This window comes from Grammomys surdaster, unplaced genomic scaffold, assembly GCF_004785775.1.
Source record: "Grammomys surdaster isolate TR1022 unplaced genomic scaffold, NIH_TR_1.0 166, whole genome shotgun sequence".
NCBI classification, from domain to species: Eukaryota; Metazoa; Chordata; class Mammalia; order Rodentia; family Muridae; genus Grammomys; species Grammomys surdaster.
Window position 1 is genome coordinate 7179657 of NW_021604614.1, and position 23359 is coordinate 7203015.

Consider the following 23359-nt stretch of genomic DNA (forward strand, 5'->3'; position numbering starts at 1 on the left):
AGAGAGAGAGAGAGAGAGAGAGAGAGAGAGAGAGAGAGAGAGAGAGATGCAAAGAGAGACTCAGAGAGAGAGACAGAAAGAAAGACACACACACAGAGACACACACACACAAATAGGGAGACACACACAAACACACACAGAGACAAATACACACATAGATACACTCAAACACATACAGACACACAGACACAGAGAGACACACAGAGACACACAGAGAGACAGAGACACAGAAAGGGACACACACACAGACATACAGACACACAGAGAGAGACACAGAGAGAGACACAAAGAGAGATGCAGAGAGAGACACACAGAGAGACAGAGAGACAGAGACATACACACAGACATACAGACACACAGAGAGAGACACACAGAGAAAGTCAGAGAGACAGAGAGAGGGAGACAGAGACACAGAGAGAGACAGAGAGACACAGAGAGAGAGACACAGAGAGAGACACACACAGAGAGACACAGAGAGAGAGACACAGAGAGAGACACACACAGAGAGACACACACAGAGAGACACACACACACAGAGATAGAGACAGACAGAGACAGACATTGAGACAGAGATAGACAGACAGATTTGGGCCCAGCTTGGACTTTTTGCAACCTCAAGGCCCAACCCCAGTGACACACCTCCTCCAAAAGGCCACACCCTCAAATCCTTCTCAAATAATGCCACTCCCACTGAAGCTGGTGGGTGAGGTTCAGCATACTCTTCTGCCTTTGTGGTGACGTGCTTATGTTCCCTACAGGAGAAACTGGAATTGGAAAATCAACCCTGATCAATACACTGTTCAATACGAATCTGAAAGAGACCAAGTCCTCCCATTTCTACTCAAAGGTTGGACTGAAGGTGAAGACATACGAACTTCTGGAAAGAAATATTCCATTGAAATTGACTGTTGTGAAGACAGTCGGCTATGGCGATCAGATAAACAAGGAAGCCAGGTTAGAGGTTTCTTACTTTTTTACATTAAATTTTAAAGTCAGCACAAAAGGCATTTGGGCTTTATTATGATGGTTTTTCTTTTTAAAAATGAGGCAGAGATTACTTTTTTTTTTCTTTGAGACAGGGTCTTACTATGCATCACTAACTGAGTTGGAACTCATTATATAGAATCAGGCTGACCTTGAACCCACAGATATCTGCCTCCCTCTGCCTCCCAAGTGCTGGGATTAAAGGTGTGTGCCACCATACTTGACTTGAAGCCAGCCAGCTCTAAAAATTAGTATTTTTTCCTTTTCTGAGAAGACTAAATACAAACTATTATTTTGCTGTTTCAGGACACATTTTGAACGAGGACTAGGCAGAAAAGGGATGAAGCAAAGGCACATGGCATGTTGGCTTTATGTAGTTATTCGTAGAAAATGAACATTGTCTTAGGAATTAGTTTGGCTCTCCACACTTTGTTCCAGGGTAAAATAAGAACCACAGTGTGTCTTCTATTAGTTACTGCGGTCCATTACAATAAATCACCCTAAACGGATGCTTCAAACCACAGAAACCTATTCCTTTACATCATTTCTTCACGGTTCTGCAGTTCAAAACATTCAGAATCAAGGTGTCAGAGCTGGTGTGCCAGAAGCAGGCGGATTTGTTGTGAGCTTTTGACCAGCCTGGGCTACTGTCCTGGTTTGGTTTCTATTGCTGTGATGAAAAAAAAAAAAAACCATGACCAAAAGCAACTTGGGCAGAAAAGGGTTAAGTTGGCATACACATCCCAGAACACAGACCCCTGTGGGGAAGCCAGCCTGGAGTCAGGAACCGAAGCATGAAGCCATGGAAGTATAACGCTCGCTCAGCATTAAACTGGTGGCTTGTTCAGCCTGCTTTCTTATAGCATCCAGGTACCACCATCCAGGAGGGCACCCTGCCCTCCTACATTGGTCATGAGTAGAAAAAAAAAGTGCCCTGCAGACTTTTGCACAGGCAGTGTGCAGGAGGCATTTTGTCAGTTGAGGTTCTTCTTGAAGGACAACTGTCACTGGACTGAGGATGTGGACAGAGGGTCCCATGATCTTTTCTCAAATTTCTGTTTGTTTGTCTGATGGTTTATATATGCTTGGGCCAGGGAGTGGCACTATTAGGAGGTGTGGCCTTGTTGGAGTAGGTGTGTCACTGTGGGCTTTAATACCCTCATCCTAACTGTCTGGAGGGTAGCCTTTTGCTAGCTGCCTTCAGAACAAGAGGTAGAACTCTCAGCTCCTCCAGCTCCATGCCTGCCTGGACACTGCCACGCTCCCCACTTGATGATAATGGACTGGACCTCTGAACCTGTAAGCCAGCCCTGGTCATAAAGTTGTCCTTTATAATAAGACTTGTCCTGGTCATGGTGTCTGTTCACAGCAGTAAACCCTAACTAAGACAGTTTGACTCTTGCTTTCTTTCTTGAGCCTGGAATTTGCTATGTAGACCAGGCTAGATTTTAATTCACTAAGTAGTCCAGGGTAATCTGTCTCAGAGCAGTCCTTGTGCCCCAGCTTCCTGGTGTTAGGATTACAGGAATGTGTCATTATGATCCCATTTCCCCTAAAATAAAATCACATTCCTTAGGGATCAGGACTTGGATATCATGCCTTCTACTGACTGAACCACTCCTACCCCTGGACCTGAAATTTTATGGCCATGAAATGAATCAATTTTATCCAGTGGCAAACTGTTCAGAGCACACAGTATGGATAATCTTATAGTAAGACGTCAGATTTTGATTTTATTAATGTTATGCTAAATGTTTAATTTTTTTTAAGCTACCAGCCAGTTGTTGACTACCTAGACGCTCAGTTTGAAGCGTACCTCCAGGAGGAACTGAAGATCAAGCGCTCCTTAGCTGACTATCACGATTCTCGCATCCATGTATGCCTCTACTTCATCGCACCTACAGGACATTCCCTCAAGTCCCTGGACCTGCTAACGATGAAGAACATTGACAGAAGGGTGAGAGCTGATGAGTCTCTTCAAGGTTCAAGACATCTTCAAGTATTTATATGCATACATATGTGCATATATTTGAATATTTTTTTCTTGTTGCTCTTCAAAGCATTTGAGTGGTCTTTCTAGAACATTCCTAACAAAATGACATGGAGTGGATGGTTTAAACACCCCTTTGCTTTTCCTCACATGACCTATCTTCTGGTGTCTGAGTGTACAACATTTTTTTTTTTTGAGACAGGGTCTTATGTAGCCCAGGCTGGCCTTGAACTTGCTATGTAGCTAAGGTTGGCTTTGACATCGTGACTTTCCTGCCTCGGTTTTGGGATTAAAAGCATGCACCATTACATGAGGCCAAATTTCTCCTTCTCATAAGGTTGATAATCAGTCTGGATTAGACTCTCCTATAGCAGTCTAATCTGAAAGTTTCTACTGCAGGTACTGATACATTTTTGAGAGATAGAAGGTTAAGACATCAATATATAATATTTAGGGGGAGGGAAATTTAACATTTGATAGAATTCATCTTTAGCTATCATTTCAGGTAAAATTAATTAAAACAATGACTGCTTTGAGTATGTGGATGCATACCTGTAATTTCAGCATTTGCAGGGATGAGACAGGAGGATAACTGTGAGTTTGAGGCCAGCCTGGACCTCAGTAGTCTTCAGGCAGCCTGAGTTGCAGAGTGAGACTTTGTCTCAAAAAATGAAATCAACAGCAGCAATAATAAGACAAAAACAAGAACAATATTACCTGTCTGGAGAAAAAGAGATATACGAAAAAAAAAACTAAAATAAAACTTGATTTTTCCCCCCTGTGGCTAAATTCTAATCAGATGATAGCCATTTGTATATATTTTTAAATTTAGTATATTTTGAATTTACTATATGGTACTACAAAATAATCCTTTTTTAAAAAAGATTTATTAATTTTTTTATATATGTGAGTACACTGTCACTGTCTTCAGACACCCCAGAAGAGAGCATCGGATCCCATTACAGATGGTTGTGAGCCACCATATGGTTGCTGGGAATTGAACTCAGGACCTCTGGAAGAGCAGTCAGTACTCTTAACCACTGAACCATCTCTCCAGCCCCCTACAAAATAATCCTATGAACCTTTTGACTGGTACGACTGATCAGAGGAAACATGAAGTTTTTCTGATTCTGGCTTCAAATTCTCTCAGAGGAGACACAGAGTACAGGACACGCAGGTCTGCAGCCTGCTAGAGAGAAAGAGACTCCAGACAAAACCTCAGGGGCTACTAAGAGACATGTAGACTTGCTTTGTTCACAGAGGAGCTCAAGTTGTTCTAGAATTCACGTTCCTCCTGCCTCAGCCTCCCAGGTGTTGGGATTACAGGTGCTACCATATGAAGTTGAACTTCCTTTGACAGACTTCTTATTCCCCAGGGTTTTAGAAGATTCTTAACATTTTTATGAGTCCTTGCTATAAGGACCTTGCTCTGGGCACCAGAACCAATGGCTTGGTTCTTGAGGGAGTGGCATCCTGTAGTTGAGGCATGGAGAGGCTCTAGGCTCATGCCCATTACATGTGTCTGCAGCCACATGATGTACGTGACTTTCCCTCTTACCTAGAATGTACTGCAGGTATGGCCAGGTCCTTAACAGCACACATGACCCTGTACTTCTGCCCCAACATATTCAGTCTGTTCTCCGGTTTGCATAGAGGCCCATGCTGTATGGAAGAGCTAACTGAAGGCTAGGTTCATCTTATTCCTAAGGACAGGGATTGGGCAGTAGATGATGGGGGTTTTATCTCAATCTCTTTAACACCTTGTATTTGAAGTTTTCATCTGCTTCTATAAGACCATTAAGGTTTTTTTTGACCATTAAGTTTTTAATCTTAAAAAAGTGACCATTTATAATACAGTTGCATGAAGACACACACTAAACTGCTCATAGGCATCCTCAAATCTCCTCAAGGTCAGAACTCATGCCAGAACACTTTCATTTCTAACCTTGGCTTTCATTTCTAAACTCCACAGCTTGAATTTATTGTGAGCATGTATTCTCATAGCGGGTTAACTATATTATATATAGCATACATTATGGTCTATATCTATACTACAATATATTATCTATTATATATGATATAATGTAAATTACAAGTTTAGATACATTCTATTCATTTATTTTTTTCTACTCATTTATTAGCTTTTCCCCTCAGTGTAGCATGTTTGGAAAATATTGGATTTGCCCAAGGATTTGAACAAATGTGATATTGAGCTTAAAGCTGCTATCTATTCCTTTGCACTATATAACAGACGTAAACATACATAGCTTGAATTGGGCAGAGCAAAGGTGTATGAAAGATATTGGTTAATGCACATTTACGGAGAAACAGTTACATGAATGACTGCTAAGAGAGAAACTCTCCCCCCCACACACATTTTAATGCGAGTCTTTCCATCGTTTGGTTCGATAAGTAAGTGGTCCATCGAACTCTACCACTTAAATCATACTAATTCCAGGGGGTTGGGAGCATAGGATTTTTAGAAAAGATACAAGATCAAGACTTCTAAACCTGAGTTCTGATAAAAGACGAAGGCTCAAAATACATCTCAAAGGTAGAAGGTTTACCTAGAACCGTCAAGGTTCTCCGCACTCACCCGAACAGGAAATTTTCTGTGGCTAAGCATGATGGGGCACACCTGTGGATACGCCCAGCATTCTTCCCAGAATTCTATCGAAGGTCCTACCTATCGTAGCAGCAGCAACAAACCGTACACATGAGTTTTTTTTTTTTCCAGGTTGGGGTTTAGACTGAAAGATAACTGAAATTTGGTCCTTCTTCCTCCTTAACAGGTGAACATCATACCCTTGATTGCCAAAGCCGACTCGATTTCCAAGAACGACCTACAGAGGTTCAAGAACAATATAATGAGTGAGCTGAACAGCAATGGCATCCAGATCTATCAGTTCCCGGCCGATGACGAAGCTACTGCTGAAGTAAACACCTCGGTAAATGTTTGTGATATCACCCGTGCTTTCTTCTCACTTGTATATGACAAGCAATATATTTTTTCTTCAAAATACATTGTGGGGAAGTGTTTTGTACCCTTCTCTTGCCTCCCCTCTGTCCCTTCCACTCTCCTTCTCTCCCTTTTCTTCCCTCCCTTTCTCCCTCTCTCCTTTCCTCCTTCCTTCCTCCCCTTCCATCTTTTCTAGGCAGGGTTTCACATAGCCCAGTTGGCCTTGAATTTACTGTAGCACAGAAAAAGCTGACCCAATGACCCGAAATCCCCAATCCTCCTAATTTCACCTCCTGAGTACTGGGATTTCTGTCCCAGAGTTGTATTGTAGATGCATCAGTTGGGACTGGTGGAGTCCCCAACTCTCCATTTTTATTGGTTGTGTTTTTTTTTAAATAAAGATCTCTTTATCCATTGCAAAGAGAAGCTTCCTCCTTGATGAGAGGCGAAAACTCTACTTATCTGTGGGTGTAAGGACAAATATTTAGACAGTAGTTTAGGGTTTAAGCTGGTTTAGTAAAGTGGTGACTATGGAGTCTTCTCCAAGATCCATGATTTCACTGGCCCTGGCTGGGTTTCAATGCTCAGACATACTTTCCTCTTGTTAATCAGGTTTAAGTCCAATTAGAGAGCTGTTGGTTACTGCTAAGGTACGTGTGCCACTACTGCACGTCAGGCTATTGTTCCACGATGGTTATTGTAGTTCAGAGGTGTCATATTTGGGCAGGGCTTTTGGCTGCTTCCCTTCCTTGGAAATGTGCATGGCACCTTCTGGAAGCATGAAACCAAGTCCTTGAGCAGGAAGCTTTCAAGTCAATTCCAGCTCAGGGTCTCTGGACCCTATGTCTGTAGGGCATGGAGTCTTCAGCACCTCTGAGGGGGCAACCAAGGATAGCAGAAATAACCCGTAATGTTTTGGAAGTTCTTTGGACAACCCTGACCAGCAACTGAAAAGGTCTTCTCATGCTTGGCAGTGAGGTTTTTTGGTAGATGGTTTTTGGAAAGGGGGCATGGTCAGCCCAGATGGGAAAATATCACTTAAGCTATATATGTATATTTATGTACCAACTTATGTATTATAGGTATTTTTATTATATGTTTCCTCTTCTGGGTGTTTTATGTGAATAAATCATATGTAGACTTTTTAATCTGTTACCTTCAATTAGGGTAATGTTTTCAAGATTTACAGTAGTGCACATTTATCTGTGTGTGTGTATGTGTGTGTGTGTGAATGTATGCCCATGCACCATTGTGTGACTATACAATGTTTATTCCATGTTTTGGCTATTATGAACAATGCTATTCTAAGCATTTCTGTACAAGTGTTTATGCTGGCAAATACTTTTAATTTCTCCTGGGTATATTTCTAGAAGTAGAATCCTTACGTCATACAATGAGTCTACTTAATCATTTGAAGATCTCTTTTGATTCCCAAAACACCGGCTTCAGGGGCTTTGATATCATTTCTTCACCTCAACTCATGGTATATAAAAATTTAAAAGTTTGGCTATGATACTTAGTGCAAGTGGATTCCACTGTAGTTTTGGTGTGCATTTTGAGTGGCTACAGATGTGGAATGTCTTTCTGTATGTTTACGTATACGTCTATGTCTTCCTGGAGAGAAACAGATAATCAGATTCTTTGTTCATTTTAGGTTGACTTTTTTCTTGTAAGTTCCAAGGGTTCCTTGGAGTCTCTGACTCCATTTGATTCCCGTTCCTGTCATGCTGGGAAGTAACTGAAATTATTCCACACATTGGTCTTTTTTATACACATCATCCAGTCTCTTTATAGCTCCCAAATCACCTCCTTCCCAGACACCAGTCACCACTGTGATACATTTAAATTGAAAAAAGTTTTTGTTTTGCTTTTTGTTTGTTTTTGCAGTAGTGTGGTTTGAACCTTGAGCTTTCCACATGCCAGACAAGTAAGCACTGGCTGCTCACCTCCATCCCTGCCTGAGACGGAAGGATTGGCCTTCCTTTTCCTTCCTTTCTCTCTCTCCCCCCTCCCTTCCTTTCTTTTTCTTTCTTTCTTTCTTTCTTGACAAGATTTCACTGTATAACTCTGGCTATCCTGAAACTCTCTCTGTAGACTAGGCTGGCCTCCAACTCTGAGAGCCACCCGCTTCTGCCTTCTTCCAAGTGCCAGGGTCAAAGGCATATGCTACCATGCCCAACTCTTGAATTTTCAAAATTCTTATATGAGAGACTGACCATGCAGCTCCTGGTTTTCTGTTTCACAGAACATAATAGCCTCTAGCTCCACTCACTTGACAATGTTAGTATTTTATGCACACGTGTGACTTGGCTGCATGTTTGTCTGTGTACCCATGGCCTGGTGCTGGTGGAGGCCAGAGAAGATCAGATCCTTTGAAACTGGAGTCACAGATGACTGATGGTGAGCTATTATGTGCATGCTGGCAACTGAGCCTGTGTCCTTGGGAAGAGCAGACAGTGCTCCTAACCACTGATCCAGTTCTGCAGCCCTACCCAGCTCCATTTTGCAGCAAGTGATAGGTCTTATTTATTATTAAGGGCATGTATATCAGGCTGAAGAGTCGGCTCAGCGTTTAAGAGCACCGACTACTCTTCTAGAGGTCTGAGTTCCATTCCCAGCAACCACATGATGGCTCACAACCATCTGTAATGGGATCTGGTGCCTTCTCCTGGCATTCGGGCATATATGTAGGCAGAACACTGTATATATAATAAATGTTTGTTTGTTTGTTTGTTTTAAAAGGAGTGTATATCCAATATGTTTTCTTGATCCTCTGACCCGTCTGTGGTCATCTTTTCTGACTTGCTGTCTTATTTATTGTGAATAATGATGCAATAGATTTGAATGTTCAGAGATTCATTTGTTGTACCTATATTTTTATTTTTACTTTATTTTTCACTGATTATTCTATTTATTTACATTTCAAATGTTATCCCACTTCCTAGTTTTCCCTCCGCAAACCCCCATCCCCTCTCCTTCCCCCTGATTCTATGAGGGTTCACCCCCCCACACCCACCCATTCCTACCTCACCACCCTAGCATTCTTCCATGACAACAACAACAACAATAATAATAATAAATTTTGAGCAGGGTCTCACTAGTTAGCCAGGGCAGTCCTGGAACTCACTCTGTAAACCAGCCTGGTTTTGAACTCACAGAGATCCACCTGCCTGTTTTCTTAGTGCTGGGATTAAACATGTGTACCATTAAGTCTAGCTTTTTTTTGGGTGGGGGGGAGGCTTGGTTTTTCGAGACAGGGTTTCTCTGTGTAGCCCTGGTTGTCCTGGAACTCACTCTGTAGACCAGGCTAGCCTCGAACTCTCGAACTCAGAAATCCGCCTGCCTCTGCCTCCCAAGTGCTGGGATTAAAGGCGTGTGCCACCACCGCCCAAGATAAATAAATCTTTAAAAAAAATAGTTTTCAGCTGGCCATGGTGGCATACATCTTTGATCCCTGCATTTGAGAGGGCTAGCCTGGTTTTCAGAGTAAGTTCCAGGATAGTCAGGGCTACAAAGAGAAAGTGTTTTGAAAAACAAAGCTAAAAGAAAACACACACACACACACACACACACGCACGCACGCACACGAAAAAATAGTTTTCATATCAACTCAACAATATTGTCTTTGTGTTTTGTGTAAAGATAATGTGAAGAAAATTATATGTATTAACAATCCAATTCTTTTAAATCTTTGTACTGCATGCATCAGGATGCCTTGTGTTAGGAAATACTAGGTAGGTAGTTTTTAATTATATGCCAGCTTGGGCTTTAATGCTTATAAAAAATCAATTAGTACATATTTCCTGCTTCATTTTAAAATCTGACACAGGATAGATTATTTGTGTGGTTAAATGTACTAGACCAGCCTCACCTCTGTACTTTATATCCCAGAAAGAAAGAAAAAGCAACAGAGCCAGTCGTGTTGTTCGGAGGGAGTTTAACTTGTATCATTTATGCCTGTTCAGGGGCTCTTACCCTTCGCCGTGGTAGGAAGTATGGAGGAGGTCAAAGTTGGAAAACGAATGGTCAGAGGCCGCCACTACCCTTGGGGCGTTTTGCAAGGTAAATAAGAGACTGTGTTTCAAGACGATGTAATCAGTATGGACTGTGCCATCAGTTCTCTTGAAACAGCATTTTAATCGGAGCCAGCATTGATACAAGTCCAGCTAACTTGTAGTTAGCAGCTGCTGGAAACTCTAAAAGTTTCCTTTTAGAGTGACTATGATCCCTTCCTATGCGACACTGGTTCTCAACCTTCGTAATGCTGAGACCTTTTAATACAGTCAGTCCCTCAGGTTGTGATGACCCCCAACCTTCAAATTATTTTCATTGCTACTTCTTAACTGTAGTTTTGACACTGTTATGAATAACAGTATAAATACCTCACATACAGGCTATCTGATATGCAGCCTCTGTGCAAGGCTTGTTTGACCCCTAAAGGGGTCGGGACCCACAGGTTAGGAACTGTTGACTTAGAGTGTTTATGATCCTTTCCTGTAGGAAACTTCCAGCAGCAGACTTAGACCCATAGCTACCAAGTTCTGTGTTTAACCAATGGGTCACATGCACATGGTCTCTGTTTTCCTGAAACATGCCATTCCCAATGCTGGGACTCACTTTCACAAAGCTAGAGAATAAATATTAGTACCTAAAGGTGTCACTGAGCCATCACCTACATCCACTTGCCCAGCATGGAAGGCTGGGGCCTCCCACATCAGTTAGTAATCAAGAAATTGCCCAGCAGATGTGCCCACAGGCCAGTCTGATGGGGACAATTCCTTCCCAGGTATGTCAGGTTGATAACCAAGGTCAGATATCACATAGGTTAAATCAATAGGAGAAATAAACAGTGAGCTGGTAAGTTTTGTTGAAATATACAAGGAGAGAGAGAGAGAGAGAGAGAGAGAGAGAGAGAGAGAGAGAATGGAAATGAAAGAGGAAAACTTGGAAACTTGGAGTCATCACTAAAGAGAGCAAAATGTTTGGGTTGAGAACCCCCAAGTGGCTTATTCTGGAAAATAGCAGAAACCCTCCATGATACATTTCTTACTGATTTTTTTTTTTTTTTTTTTGGCTAGTGGAAAATGAAAACCACTGCGATTTTGTGAAGCTCCGGGATTTGCTCCTGTGCACCAATATGGAAGATCTGAAAGATCAAACCCACAGTCAGCATTATGAATGTTACAGGAGCAGCAGGCTGCAGAAACTGGGCTTCAGTGATACGGGCCCGGACAACCAGCCAGTGAGGTTAGTGAAGCAGACATGGCTAGTGGGCTGGAGAGATGGCTCTGTGGTTTGGAGCGCTGTAGAAGAGGACCTGGGTTCAATTCCCAGCATCTGCATGGTGAGTTATGATCATCTGTGACTCCAGTCCTAGGTGAGCCAACAGCCCCTTCTGGCTTGTGTGGACACCTGGCATGCACAAGACATACATGTGTAAATCAACACACACACACACACACACACAATTAAAAGTAAGCATCTTTAAAAAGAAAAATTGTTACATCATTTAGGATGTCCGTAAACCCATATGGTACGCTCATTCAAGAGCGAGGCTGTGGCTCTTCATAAATTTTTATGTTTTGAATAGTTTTTGGACACAGATGAAGACAACTCATGGAAACTACCACCCTGGGGCTCTCCTGACCTCAAAGCTAATTCCATAGTCAAGCACATTTCTTCCCACAGAGTGTCCTTCACCCCCAGCAACCGCTGACTCCTTTTACACAGTTGGTAGGGACTCTTCGAAATCTCTGGGGTTTTTATTATTTTTGTTCTCTTGGGTATGAGAGCCCCTATTTACCACCTTTGTGAGGTTGCCACTCCTTCCTGAGGCAAATACTTTAATTTGGAGGGAATGTCACAACTGGGAGGACGATGCCCTACAATACAACAATTTGTTGTGTGCTAGAAGTTCTTGTTGAATGTCTTCCTCATTCAATCTGTGTCTTACTTTTTGAGACAGGATCACTCATTAAATCTGGAGTTTGCAGATCTGGCTAGGTTTTATGGCAAGCGAGCCACAGGGATCCTCCGGAATCTGTTTCCACAGCCCTGGAATTATAGGCATATACTCCTGCACCCTAGCTTTGATGGTTTTTCATTTGGCTTCTAAGGATCCAATCTTAGATCCTCGTGAGGGTGTGTGGTGGGGCCACTTTACCGACAGAGCCAGTGCTTCTCAGCTTTCCTAATGCTGTGACCCTTTAATACGGTTTCCCGTTTTGTATTGATTGATGTCGGTCGTAGGTGCCACCATAGAGAGAGAAGCTCATCAAGATGTGTTCCTTTTCGGAAGAAGCAGAGTGGTTCAGCCTTGGAAAAGACTGATTCTCAGCTAGCTCAATCCAGTCCTTTTATTTAAACATTCTACAAGGTTAACTGGGGCTGGGAAAGGTTCCAGCTACCAAAGTTATCTTGTCCTTGCTGCCCGTGAGAGCAGACGACCCACACAAATCTCAGTCCCTTCCGACCATGGCTAGCCGTAATCAAAACTAAGAACTCCCAAGTTTGCCAGGAGTGTCTTAGGACTAAGATCTGTGCAGCTGCGAGCTCCCATGTAGTACCAAGTGCAGTCCTCCCAGAGAGAGGACATTCTTCATTGTTGTCTCATTAACTCTACTGATTACCCCAAAACACAGCAAAGACTTTACTGACACATGTCAGTCAAAGCCTGACACAAAGGCTTTACTTCCCATAAAGCCATAAAGTCAGACATAAAGCCTTCACTTTACAAGTCACCACAACATTGTGACGACCCCCCCCAACTATAACATTATTTTGTTACTACTTCATACCTGCAATTTTGCTAGTCACGAATCATAATGTAAATATCAGATATGGGACCCCTGTGGGGGTCACAACCCACAGATTGAGAACCACGGCACAACCAAACCTTCTCCTCAATCCTAATCTTTGGCAAGTGAATTATATTTTAAAGGTTGTCTTGCTTGCTTTATGTGAATAATTTTGGAAACGGTCTCATACCTTAATTTTCCTAAAACACTGTTGCCCAAATGATAAGAAACATATGTAGCAGAGGACTGCCTCCTCTGGCCTCAGGGGGAGAAGACAGGCCTAACTCTCCAGAGACTTGAGGCCCCAGGGAGTCAGGAGGCCTGGAGGGGGAGTGGGGAGGTAGAACATCCTCTTGGAGATGAGGGGAAGAGGAATGGGATGAGGAACTGTGGGGGGGAGCACGGGGAGGGGGGCAACAGCCAGACTGTAAAAAAATCAAAGTAATAATAATAATAAAAAGATAAGAAAGAGCTGGATGTGGTGGTATGTGTCTTTAATCCCAGCACTTGGGAGGCAGAGGTGGGTGAGTCTTTTTAAAGTTGAAGGACAGCTTCTTCTGCATAGTGAGTTCCAGGCTAGCCAGAGCTGAATAGTGAAACTCTGTCTCAAAAAGAAAGCATCACAAACAAACAAACAAACAAAAAAACCCTTTAAACCAAACCACCACCACCACAAGTACCAACTCCCAATTCCTCCAGGGAAATAAAATATCAACTACGGGAGTAAGAAATCACTGATAATGGTATTTCAAATTTTAGCGCTCAGTCATATACTCACGTAATTAATGTTTTAGTTTTTATACCTCCTCATGTGGAAAATTGGGGTGTCATTACATAGACTACTGGTGTCACTTTAGAAACACAGGTTTATAGTTCACATGCTAATACACATTAGCATTTAACAATACTTTTTTTTAACCTCATTTATTTTAAAGATTTATATATTTTATGTGAGTACACTGTCACTGTCTTCAGACACACCAGAAGAGGGCATTAAATCTCATTACAGATGGTTGTGAGCCACCATGAGGTTGCTGGGAATTGAACTCAGGACCTCTGGAAGAGCAGACGGTGCCCTTAACCACTGAGCCTTCTCTCTAGCCCACCTTATTTATTTTGTATGCATCTGCGTGTGCACACATGGCGGAGGTCAGAGGACCACTTGCAGGAGCTGGTTTTCTCCTACCATGCGGATACTGCGGGGTCAGCTCAGGTCTTTCGGCTCCGTAGCAAGAACTCTGCCCTGCCCTGTTGCCTCCCTAGCCATTTAACTACGAGAGTAACAAAGAACAACAAACTTTCCCACTTTCAGTTTTCAAGAGATGTATGAAGCTAAGAGACAAGAGTTAAACGATCAGTGTCAGAGGGAGGAGGAAGAGCTCAAGCAGACGTTCATGCAGCGCGTCAAGGAGAAGGAGCTGACCTTCAAGGATGCGGAAAAGGAGGCAAGTACTACCCACTGCACACCCATTCTCCACTTCCTGTTCCTCTGGGGGATACATTCTAGAGACTAGTGGATTTTTATTTTGGAAGAAACTTTACATGTCTCTAAAAGCAGCTATTCACTGCATAGAATCTTAATATAGCCTTTATGAAATTATAGGCTGAAATTGTATCTCTTTTTTTTCCTGAGCATTTTGCGTTTGTCTTTTTAAATGCTCCGCGTCTCTGACATAATCGCGCACGGGGCTACACTCTCCATTCACCCTGCACCTCGGCTGCGTATAGTTCTCCCAGCATAGAGTTGCATGCTGGGAGCCCTAGAGATTGAGGATTGTTTTAGTTAGGGTTTAGGGGGCTATGAAGAGACCCCATGACCATGGCCACTCTGGGGCTGGCTTACAGTTCAGAGGTTTAGTTCATCATCATGACAGGAAGCATTGCAACACACAAGCAAGCAGCCAGCGTTGGACAGGTAGCTCCTCTCCATCTCCGTCTTCTACATCTGGAGCCACAGGCAACAAACAGGAAGAGAGACACAATAGGTGTGCCTTCAGCGTCTGAGACCTCAAAGCCCACCCCCTAGTGATGCATTTCCTCCAACAAAGCCACACCCGCTCCAACAAGGTCACACCTCCTAATAACGCCATTTCTATGGACCTATGGGGCCAGTTTTATTCAAACCACCACCGGGATCTTGGGGACTGCTTCATCTCCATAGGTCCATTAGGCTTTGTCGTAAGAGGAGTACCTTTGCAGCAGCTATGATCCTGTGACAGGGCTCGGGGCTACCTATATCTTTTGAGATCAATGTGAAGACTTCTTGATCCCACAGCTCTTGCCTTGTGCATGTACATAGAATTAGCGTCACCAGGTAGAACCCAAGATGTATAATATGTACCTTCTAGGGCATCAGGTGGAGCCATGCCTGGTCTCACTGATATTGGCTGGCATTACTAAGGAGAACTGTGGAAGTACACAGTAGTGAATTCCAGGATACCAAGTTTGTTGCAAGACCTCCCAACCCCTTCAGGACCATTCTTCATTATATTGATGAATAAAACCGGTTTCTAACTATATTAATCTTTTAGCAAAGGGTTACTTGGACATATCCTGAGAGCATTATTTTGAGAACTTCCTTATATTGCTGATTTGAGATTTTGATAATTTTGCTATTTCTACTTAGTTATGAATACTTATGAATTCAATCTTTAATCTCTGCCATCTCTCATTTTACTATATGTAGTTTTTTTTTTAAAGCCATACGGCACCTTGTGAGTTTTGCTAATTAAATATCTCTTTTGCCCTTACCACCAAGCCTCACGACCTGAACTGAATCCTTGAAATCCCATCGGAAATAATTTAATAAATATAATAATCTTTTACATTTTTTTTTAAAAAAACAAGACTAAACCAGAATGGAATCACCCATGTTAAATGGCATATAATCAAATGAAACTTCAACACAGAACAGTTATAGTTCAGCAAGGTGGCTCAGCAAGTAAGGGTGCTTGATGCTGAGCCCGGTGACCTGAGTCAGATCCTGGGACCTCCATGGTAGAAGGAAAGAACCAACTGCAAAAAAACTCTTGAAAGAATATAGACAACTTGAGTTAGTGTAACGAAACTTCTCTCTTAAACCCCTAAGAAAAGCAACTTTCAGACACTCATCGGGATTTTGTTCCTGGTTTCTGCTTTTTCTGCTCTTCTTTTTGCCTTTAAACACCCACTTTGCTCATCCCCTTGGCACTCCAGCATATTTTATATAATAACATGAAATATTAATATAATAGGTCCATTAGAATGGCCCATTGCCTGATTCTAGAAACAGAAATAGAGCCAATTATTAGAATTATTAGAAGCTTAGTTTTTATCTATCTATCTATCTATCTATCTATCTATCTATCTATCTATTTATTTATTTATTTATTTTTTTGAGAAAGGGTTTCTCTGTATAGCCCTGGCTGTCCTGGAACTCACTCTGTAGACCAGGCTGGCCTTGAACTCAGAAATCCGCCTGCCTCTGCCTCCCAAGTGCTGGGATTAAAGGTGTGCACCACCACTGAGAAGCTTAGTTTTTAAAATGTTATCTTTGGACAGTTTTTGGGCTATTACAAAGGTGACTGCGAAGGACTTCCAAACCTTGAGGAGTAGGGGAATGGTACCCTTGATTCCTCTCAAGAACTCCTGTATTCCTTGTGGAAGACCAAGGATTTTAAATAAGTTTTTCAAGGATTATATTATATTAATAGCAGCCTATTTCGGAGGGAGCCTGCTCCAGCCCCCCCTCCCCCGTTAGTCACAGAATGGATGAACAAGCAGAAGGAGTGTGGGGTGGGGACAGTGTTGAGTTGAAAGTTGGGAGGCTGGGGAGCTGCCTTTTTGGATTTTACAAATCTTTGTGACAACAGGGTCCCTTCTTATTTTATAGCTGCAGGACAAGTTCGAGCATCTTAAGAGAATCCAGCAGGAAGAGATCCTGAAACTAGAAGAAGAGAGAAGAAAATTAGAAGAACAAATCATAGATTTTTATAAGATGAAGGCCGCCTCGGAGTCAGCACAGGCGCAGGTGTGCACCAACTTAAAGAAGGACAAAGATCGTAAGAAATAATCTTCTCTTACCATCCCATTTGATTTTGGAGCCCTTTTATCCTCTATTCGTGTTCCCATGAGCTTGTCTTCATAGCACTTAGCTTTGACTGAAATTCTAATGTTTTAAAAAATGACTCAACATATGTCATTCTCCATGAGAGTGTCAAATCCTTGGGAGAAAGATATGTTGTTTTTTAACAAAATTTCAATTATGGGAGGAAGATGTTTGTTTTTTGTTTTGTTTTTTTTTTTTAAATAAAGTCTCAATTGTTCAATTTTACCAATGAAGGCTTGGGAGCCAGATGCTGGGGTGAAAGCCTGCTAGCTTAGAGAGGCAGAGAGAGCACCCAGGTGACCTTTCTCTTCAGTAAGTGCCCTAGACTGAATTTCCCTCTCTCATGCCATCTCAAAGGGAATCAAACCCAGGTCCTCTGAAAGAGCAGCCACAGCTCTTAACCACTGAGCCATTTCTCCAGCCCCTCAAATAACCTCCAAGCAAAATGTCCCTCCCTTCTACTCCCTGTGCGTCCCTCTATCTGTCCTCCTGACTCTCTTAACTTTCTTAATAGTCCTGTGTTCACTTCATGTCAACTGGTCGCTTGCACCACCTCTTAACCTGTGGTTGACTTTATTTAATCCTGTCTACAATATTCAAGTAGAAAGCTCTTGGATTAAAGGTGTGTGCTAAGGCTGAGCTACACCACAACCAGAAACAGGCTTTCCTATAAATATCACAGTCTTGGGGTTCACAGTATGATCAAATATCCTGCACCATTTTCCCATCTTTGTCTAAATAAAAAGGAAAGGTTTTAACATCCTAGTAGTTTGTAGTCTTTCTTAGTTAGTGTTTCTATTCCTGCACAAACATCATGACCAAGAAGCAAGTTAGGGAGGAAAGGGTTTATTCAGATTATATTTCCACATTGCTGTTCATCACCAAACGAAGTCAGGACTGGAACTCAGGTCAGGATGCAGGAGCTGATGCAGAGGCCATGGAGGGATGTTACTTACTGGCTTGTTTCTCCTGGCTTGCTCAGCTTGCTTTCTTATACAACCCAGGACTACCAGCCCAAGGATGGCACCACCCATTGGGCTCTCCCCTTGATCACTAATTGAGAAAATGCCTTACAGCTGGATCTTGTGGAGGCATTTCCTCAAGGGAGGCTCCTTTCTCTGTGATAACTCCAGCTTGTGTCAACTTAACATAAAACCAGCCAGTACATAGTCTGAAGCTGATCTTTGGGTGGTGTTTGTCAGATTAATAGCAATCCTGACTAGATAGAACATAGCAGTCAAGCCCAAAGGTGTCCACTGTTTGTCCATCAGTAGCAAGAAGCTATCCTGGGACGAAGCTCCTGGTGTTGTGGCTTTCTGGGGTACACCTATGGTAGCTGAGCAAGATGATGGGCTATCTTCAAGAAGCTCACTTGCCCACTGCAGCCTTTCCTGCATGGAGTCCACCACACCCCTAACTCTAGGGGGGGTGAGTGGGGGTTTCCTATTTTGGCAGGTTATATCTTTTCTAGGGCAGAATGTTTTCTGGCAACAGAGAAAGTATTATCTTTCAACTGAAATTAAACTCTTGAAAAATTGGAACTAAATACACCTTAGTATACATGGATAAATATACCAATATTCCCCTTTCTCTTTGTATATTGATTTGAGGTTTAAATATATTTATTTTTAGATCACAAAAGATTCATTTTAAATTTCAGCCTGCCTTTTGCAAGCTTTTAAATTAAAATAACTGTAATTCTTATGTGCCTGCCTCTCAAGAGTTGGGATTGAAGGTGTGTGTCTCCTAGGTGTTGGGATTAAAGGTGGGAACCACTGCCTGGCTATGGATTCCTCTTAATAGTCAATCTCATGGGGGTTTCCTGGTTTAATTTGGTTCTCCATTTCCTCTTATTTTTTAGTGTTAAGGTTTTTGAATGTATAATCCATCATTCTTGTTGATTCATTCTGAATTTGTTGCCTGGCAAATTTTAACACTCTGGTCTTAATTAAACAGGATGCCAATTTATCAACTATATTATTATTTTCAGATGTTTTGTCTGGCTTGCCTGTATGAGCTGCATTAAATTTAATGTTCTTGCTAAGTTTTGATAGGCTTTCCAGTTTCACTCATACCTCCCACGCTAAATATCTTTGCCATTTATCTACCAGTTAGTGGTTTTCCATTTTGATGACCCTATAGCTAAACCTTTGCACACACACCATGAATTAGATAGGATTGTGTGGTATACCTGAAATATGCTTTATGTTGTAATATGCAAAATTTTTCATTTTAGCAGAGACATATGCTGGAGCACTGTCACTCTTAATTTGTACAGGTATCCCCAGAATAGACACAATTTCTAATAAACATGTAAATAAAGAATCAGCCTTTTTTATAACTTAAAGCAGTTGCCTATTGAAATCCTGAATATGTAATTATGGTATAGTACAAATACTTTAATTCTCCAAACTCTGAAAAATGAAACACATCCATTTGCCAAATTTTATTTCTTTGGGTAACTTTTGGATTGCTTCCTGAAGGTAGTGGAGTTTGGTTATACAAAGAAAAATTAAGACACTTACTTATAATTTCTTGGCTTGCTCCCAAGTGATAGAAAAATCTTTCTGCAAACCTTTGCTGTTAAGATGTTTCTTATAAAATTCTGAGGCTTCTAGCATATTTTTTAATGAATAGTTGATCAATCTCATCATTTCCTTGTGCTAAGGGGCCTTGTAGACCCATATGGGATCTGATATGTATAATATACACTGGATGATTTCTATTTCTGATTACTTGTTGAATAAATACAGAAGCTAAATTTAAATCATCAGGAATAAGTTCAAAGGTTTCAATATGTAAAATAACATATCTGGCATATTGAGAGTCAGTAACTATATTGAGAGATTCGAGAATGTCTAATAATACCACATGGCAATTTACTTATTTTTCTTGACTTATAACCTGCCTTTCCTGATTTATTTGCATCAGTATAGAATGTAGGGGCTTCAGAAATTGGTGTTGCTTTACTATATGAGCAGAATCCAGTTAGTTAATTTTATAAACTGAAGTCTCATGTTTTGGGGATATTTGTTAATTTCTCCCCAAAAATTGCTACAAGCTCTTTGCCAATGTTTATTTCCTGCCCATAATGAGGCAATTTCAGCATTAGTAAACAGTACCACAATTTCTACTGATCTATTCCTGCTAATTGACCAAGTCTCAGTTTTCCTTTCAGAATAAATTCAAATATCTTTTCTACATAGGTCTTTAATTTTTTAACCTTGTGTGCTAAAACTATCCATTCTAAGATATTATTTTCTCTCTGTTTAAGAATTCTCATGGGAGGCAAAATAACTAAAATACAATTAGCTTCGGATCCAAGTGATTCATATGTGCCACCTATAATCTCTTTTCTACCAGAACCAATCTCTCTCAGCCTCAGCTGATAATTTTCCTGGATTATTTAAGTTCTTATAACTTTGTAAGGTTTGAAATAAATTATTTAGCTCTTGAGTAGTTATTCCAATGATTAGCTGTAGTCACTTAATATCTCCCAGCAATTTTTGAAAATCATTAAGAGTTCGTAATCAATCTCTCTTGACTTGTACTTTATGTGATTGCATTTTCTGTGAACCTATCTTGTATCCTAGATAATTAACAGAACTTCCTCTTGGCATTTTTCAGGAACAGTTTTCATTCTTGGCAAGGGAAAATTCTCTTTACTTCATCAAATGTTTTTCCTAAGAGATCTGCATCTGAATCAGCCAGTAAGATACCATCCATATAATAAATTTTAGATTGAGGAAACTGCATAAAACTTATTTCTAATGGCTGTTGTACAAAATATTGACAGTGTTGGACTATTTAACACTCCTTGTGGAAGTATTTCTAGTAATAGTTTTTAACATTATAAGTGAGCACTGTGAAGACAATTTTTTTTCTTGTAAAGGTATAGTAAAAAACAAGTCTTTTAAATAAATCACTATAATGGCCCATCTCTTAGGTAATAAAGAAGGCAAGGGAATTTTAGGCTGTAGAGGGCCCTTTGGTTGAACTACCTTATTTATGGCTCTTAAATATGTTAACATTCTCCATTTTTCAGATTTCTTTTTAATGACTAATATAGGAGAATTCCAAGGATGGGTTGATTCTTCAATATGTTGAACGTTTTGCTGCTCCTGTAGCAGCTGTCCTAGTGTCTGTAATTTTCCTGATGACAAAGGCCATTGTTCCACCCACACAGGTTTGTCAGCTAATCATTTTAGAGGTAGAGCAGTTGGTACCTTTGAAAGACCAAGAGCTGTTGTGTCCTACATATGTACAATCTGAATAATCTGTACTATTTTTGATTGTACATTTTAACATTTTTCTCAGAAGCATTCTTTATGGTCCGTTTCTGAGATTGGAGAAATGTTAATGCATGTCTTTCATGGCTGCAATGAATCATGTCCCTGTAAGTTTATAGCAATAGTAGGCACATATGGTTTTAATTTTCCTATTTGTCCTTTGGGCTCTATACACTCAACCCATCCTGCACTTTGTTTCACCTGAGATAAGGTTCTCATCCCTAGAATTTACCCCCTGAAGAAGCTGATCTGAATACCAAGATTTTGGTGAAATTATTGTTACATCTGCTCCTGTGTCTATTAAACCTTCAATCTCAATACCAGTTATATGTATTTTTAGCTTTGGTTTTTGATCATTTCTAGCCATTTTCCAAAATAGTTGTTTTCTGGTCTGTCCTGAATTTTATGTTTTATCTACTGAAGCTGTTCTGTCCAAAATTACATCCAGAGCAGTGTTGTTTTTAAACAGGCATTAAATCTTTTAATTGTTCTGTGGATGAGTTTCTCTTGTGCTAACAAGGAATGATAGAATCAAATTTGATATTGGAGCCAATGGCAAATGGTTACCTTCTCTGTCCCTTCTTAATCAGCATTAATTAGTTCAGTGCTGGCCTTTGCTACCGCTTCAGTATACTCCCGAAGGCTGGGGCCTTCTTCTTGCATTATTGCTAGAAAAAACATTGTTTATAGGAATGCCATACCTACAGTCTCTTTTCAAATGACCTTGTAAAACACATGCCATTTTGGTTTTTCTTAAAACTTTTAGAAATTACTTCTCCTATCAGAGTAGCATAATAGCTGTGAGAGTCAATACAAGCCATATTTCTAATCCATTCATCTATTGGCTCTGATCTTGCCTTTAAAGGCCTAATCATCCTTTTGTATTCTGAATTAGCTTTTTCAAAAGCCAAAGATTTGATCACTATTTGTCTGACTCTGAATCTGATACCATTCTAGTTACAGCCGAAGTCAATCTATGCAGTAAATCAATGAAGGCTTCTTTTGGGCCTTGTGTAATTTTAGTAAAGGACTCAGACTTCTCTGATTCTTCAACCTTATCCCAAGCATTTAAAGCTGCTAAACAACATAGCAACAAGGGATGATCATCAAATTCAAGCTGCCTTTGAAACTCAGCATATTAACCTTCACCTAGCAACTGATTTTGATAAATATTAATACCTCCAGCCTTATATCATTCTTTGGCCCTAGCTTCCTCTTTTCACAATGTTCGCCATTGTAACTAAGGACCAGCTTCCAATGTTGCTATTGCCAAATCTTTCCAATCTTGGGGGATAATTCTGTTCTGAGTTGCTCATGAATTTAGTATTTGCTTCACATGAGAGTGAATGCATACTGTATGAAATGATAGCTTCCTTAAGTGTCCTCAAATCTAATACATCTATAGGACTCCATTTAACTTCTCCATAACCTTGGTATTGCCTACTGTCTGGTGGCAGTTCTTGTATAGTAACTGGATAAACTAAGGTTGGTTTTCTCATAATCTTGACCTGCCCTTCTTCAGTTTCACCATGAGGTGGCACAGTAGGTTCTTGTCTAAATTATTCTGTCTGTATCTGAGTATTTTTCTTATTTTCATCTACAAGTCTTTCTAAGGCTTGTATCTTATCAATCTACTTTTCATATGTGGCACAATTGTCAAGCCATTTTTCATATTTCCATTATGAATATGACATTTCTGTATTCATAACGTAAATAATACAGTCTCTGGATTTAGTGTGATCAGATATCATGGAACAAATTTGCATAATGTATACGGTATTAAGGATAAAAATATGAGCTACCAGACTGATACTAATTATAGTCGGTATTATGTCAATCTTAGGTCATTTATCTTTTTATTTTCTGCATCTATTGTCAAGCCATCTAGAGTAGCGCTATACAAGGTCCTAACACCCTATATTATGATAGTTACCATCCTTAACATGAGAAACATTTTTCCTTTTAATGTTACTTAACTCTTCCCTTGAGGGCTCTTCTGGTGTCTTACCAAATCTGATAGCTTCTCAGTTTGTCCTTAGCTATTGTGATTTCTCTGTCCATTTCTTGGTCCCTGTGGTCCTGCCCCATGTTGGCACCAACTGTTGTTATTTTTTTTTTAACAGAATCTCAATTGTTCAATTTTATCAATGAAGACTCAGAAGTCAGATGCTGTGGTGAAAGCCTGCTAGCTTAGAGGGGCAGAGAAAGCACCCAGCTGACCCTTCACAGTCAACATCCCCCCAGCAATGCCTG

At 40.8% G+C, this 23359-nt stretch overlaps 1 protein-coding gene across 1 annotated transcript in view; it reads left to right on the forward strand.

Moving 5' to 3' along the window:
* The window catches only part of Septin14 (septin 14), a 22152-nt gene extending 5371 nt beyond the window's left edge, over positions 1-16781 (forward strand). Inside the window, exons 3-9 of the mRNA XM_028766062.1 lie at positions 759-954; positions 2755-2941; positions 5767-5922; positions 9899-9995; positions 11012-11180; positions 14043-14175; positions 16602-16781. Coding sequence (XP_028621895.1) covers positions 759-954; positions 2755-2941; positions 5767-5922; positions 9899-9995; positions 11012-11180; positions 14043-14175; positions 16602-16781 — 1118 coding nt within the window. The remainder of the gene's footprint in view (positions 1-758; positions 955-2754; positions 2942-5766; positions 5923-9898; positions 9996-11011; positions 11181-14042; positions 14176-16601) is intronic.
* Positions 16782-23359: the final 6578 nt, after the last annotated feature.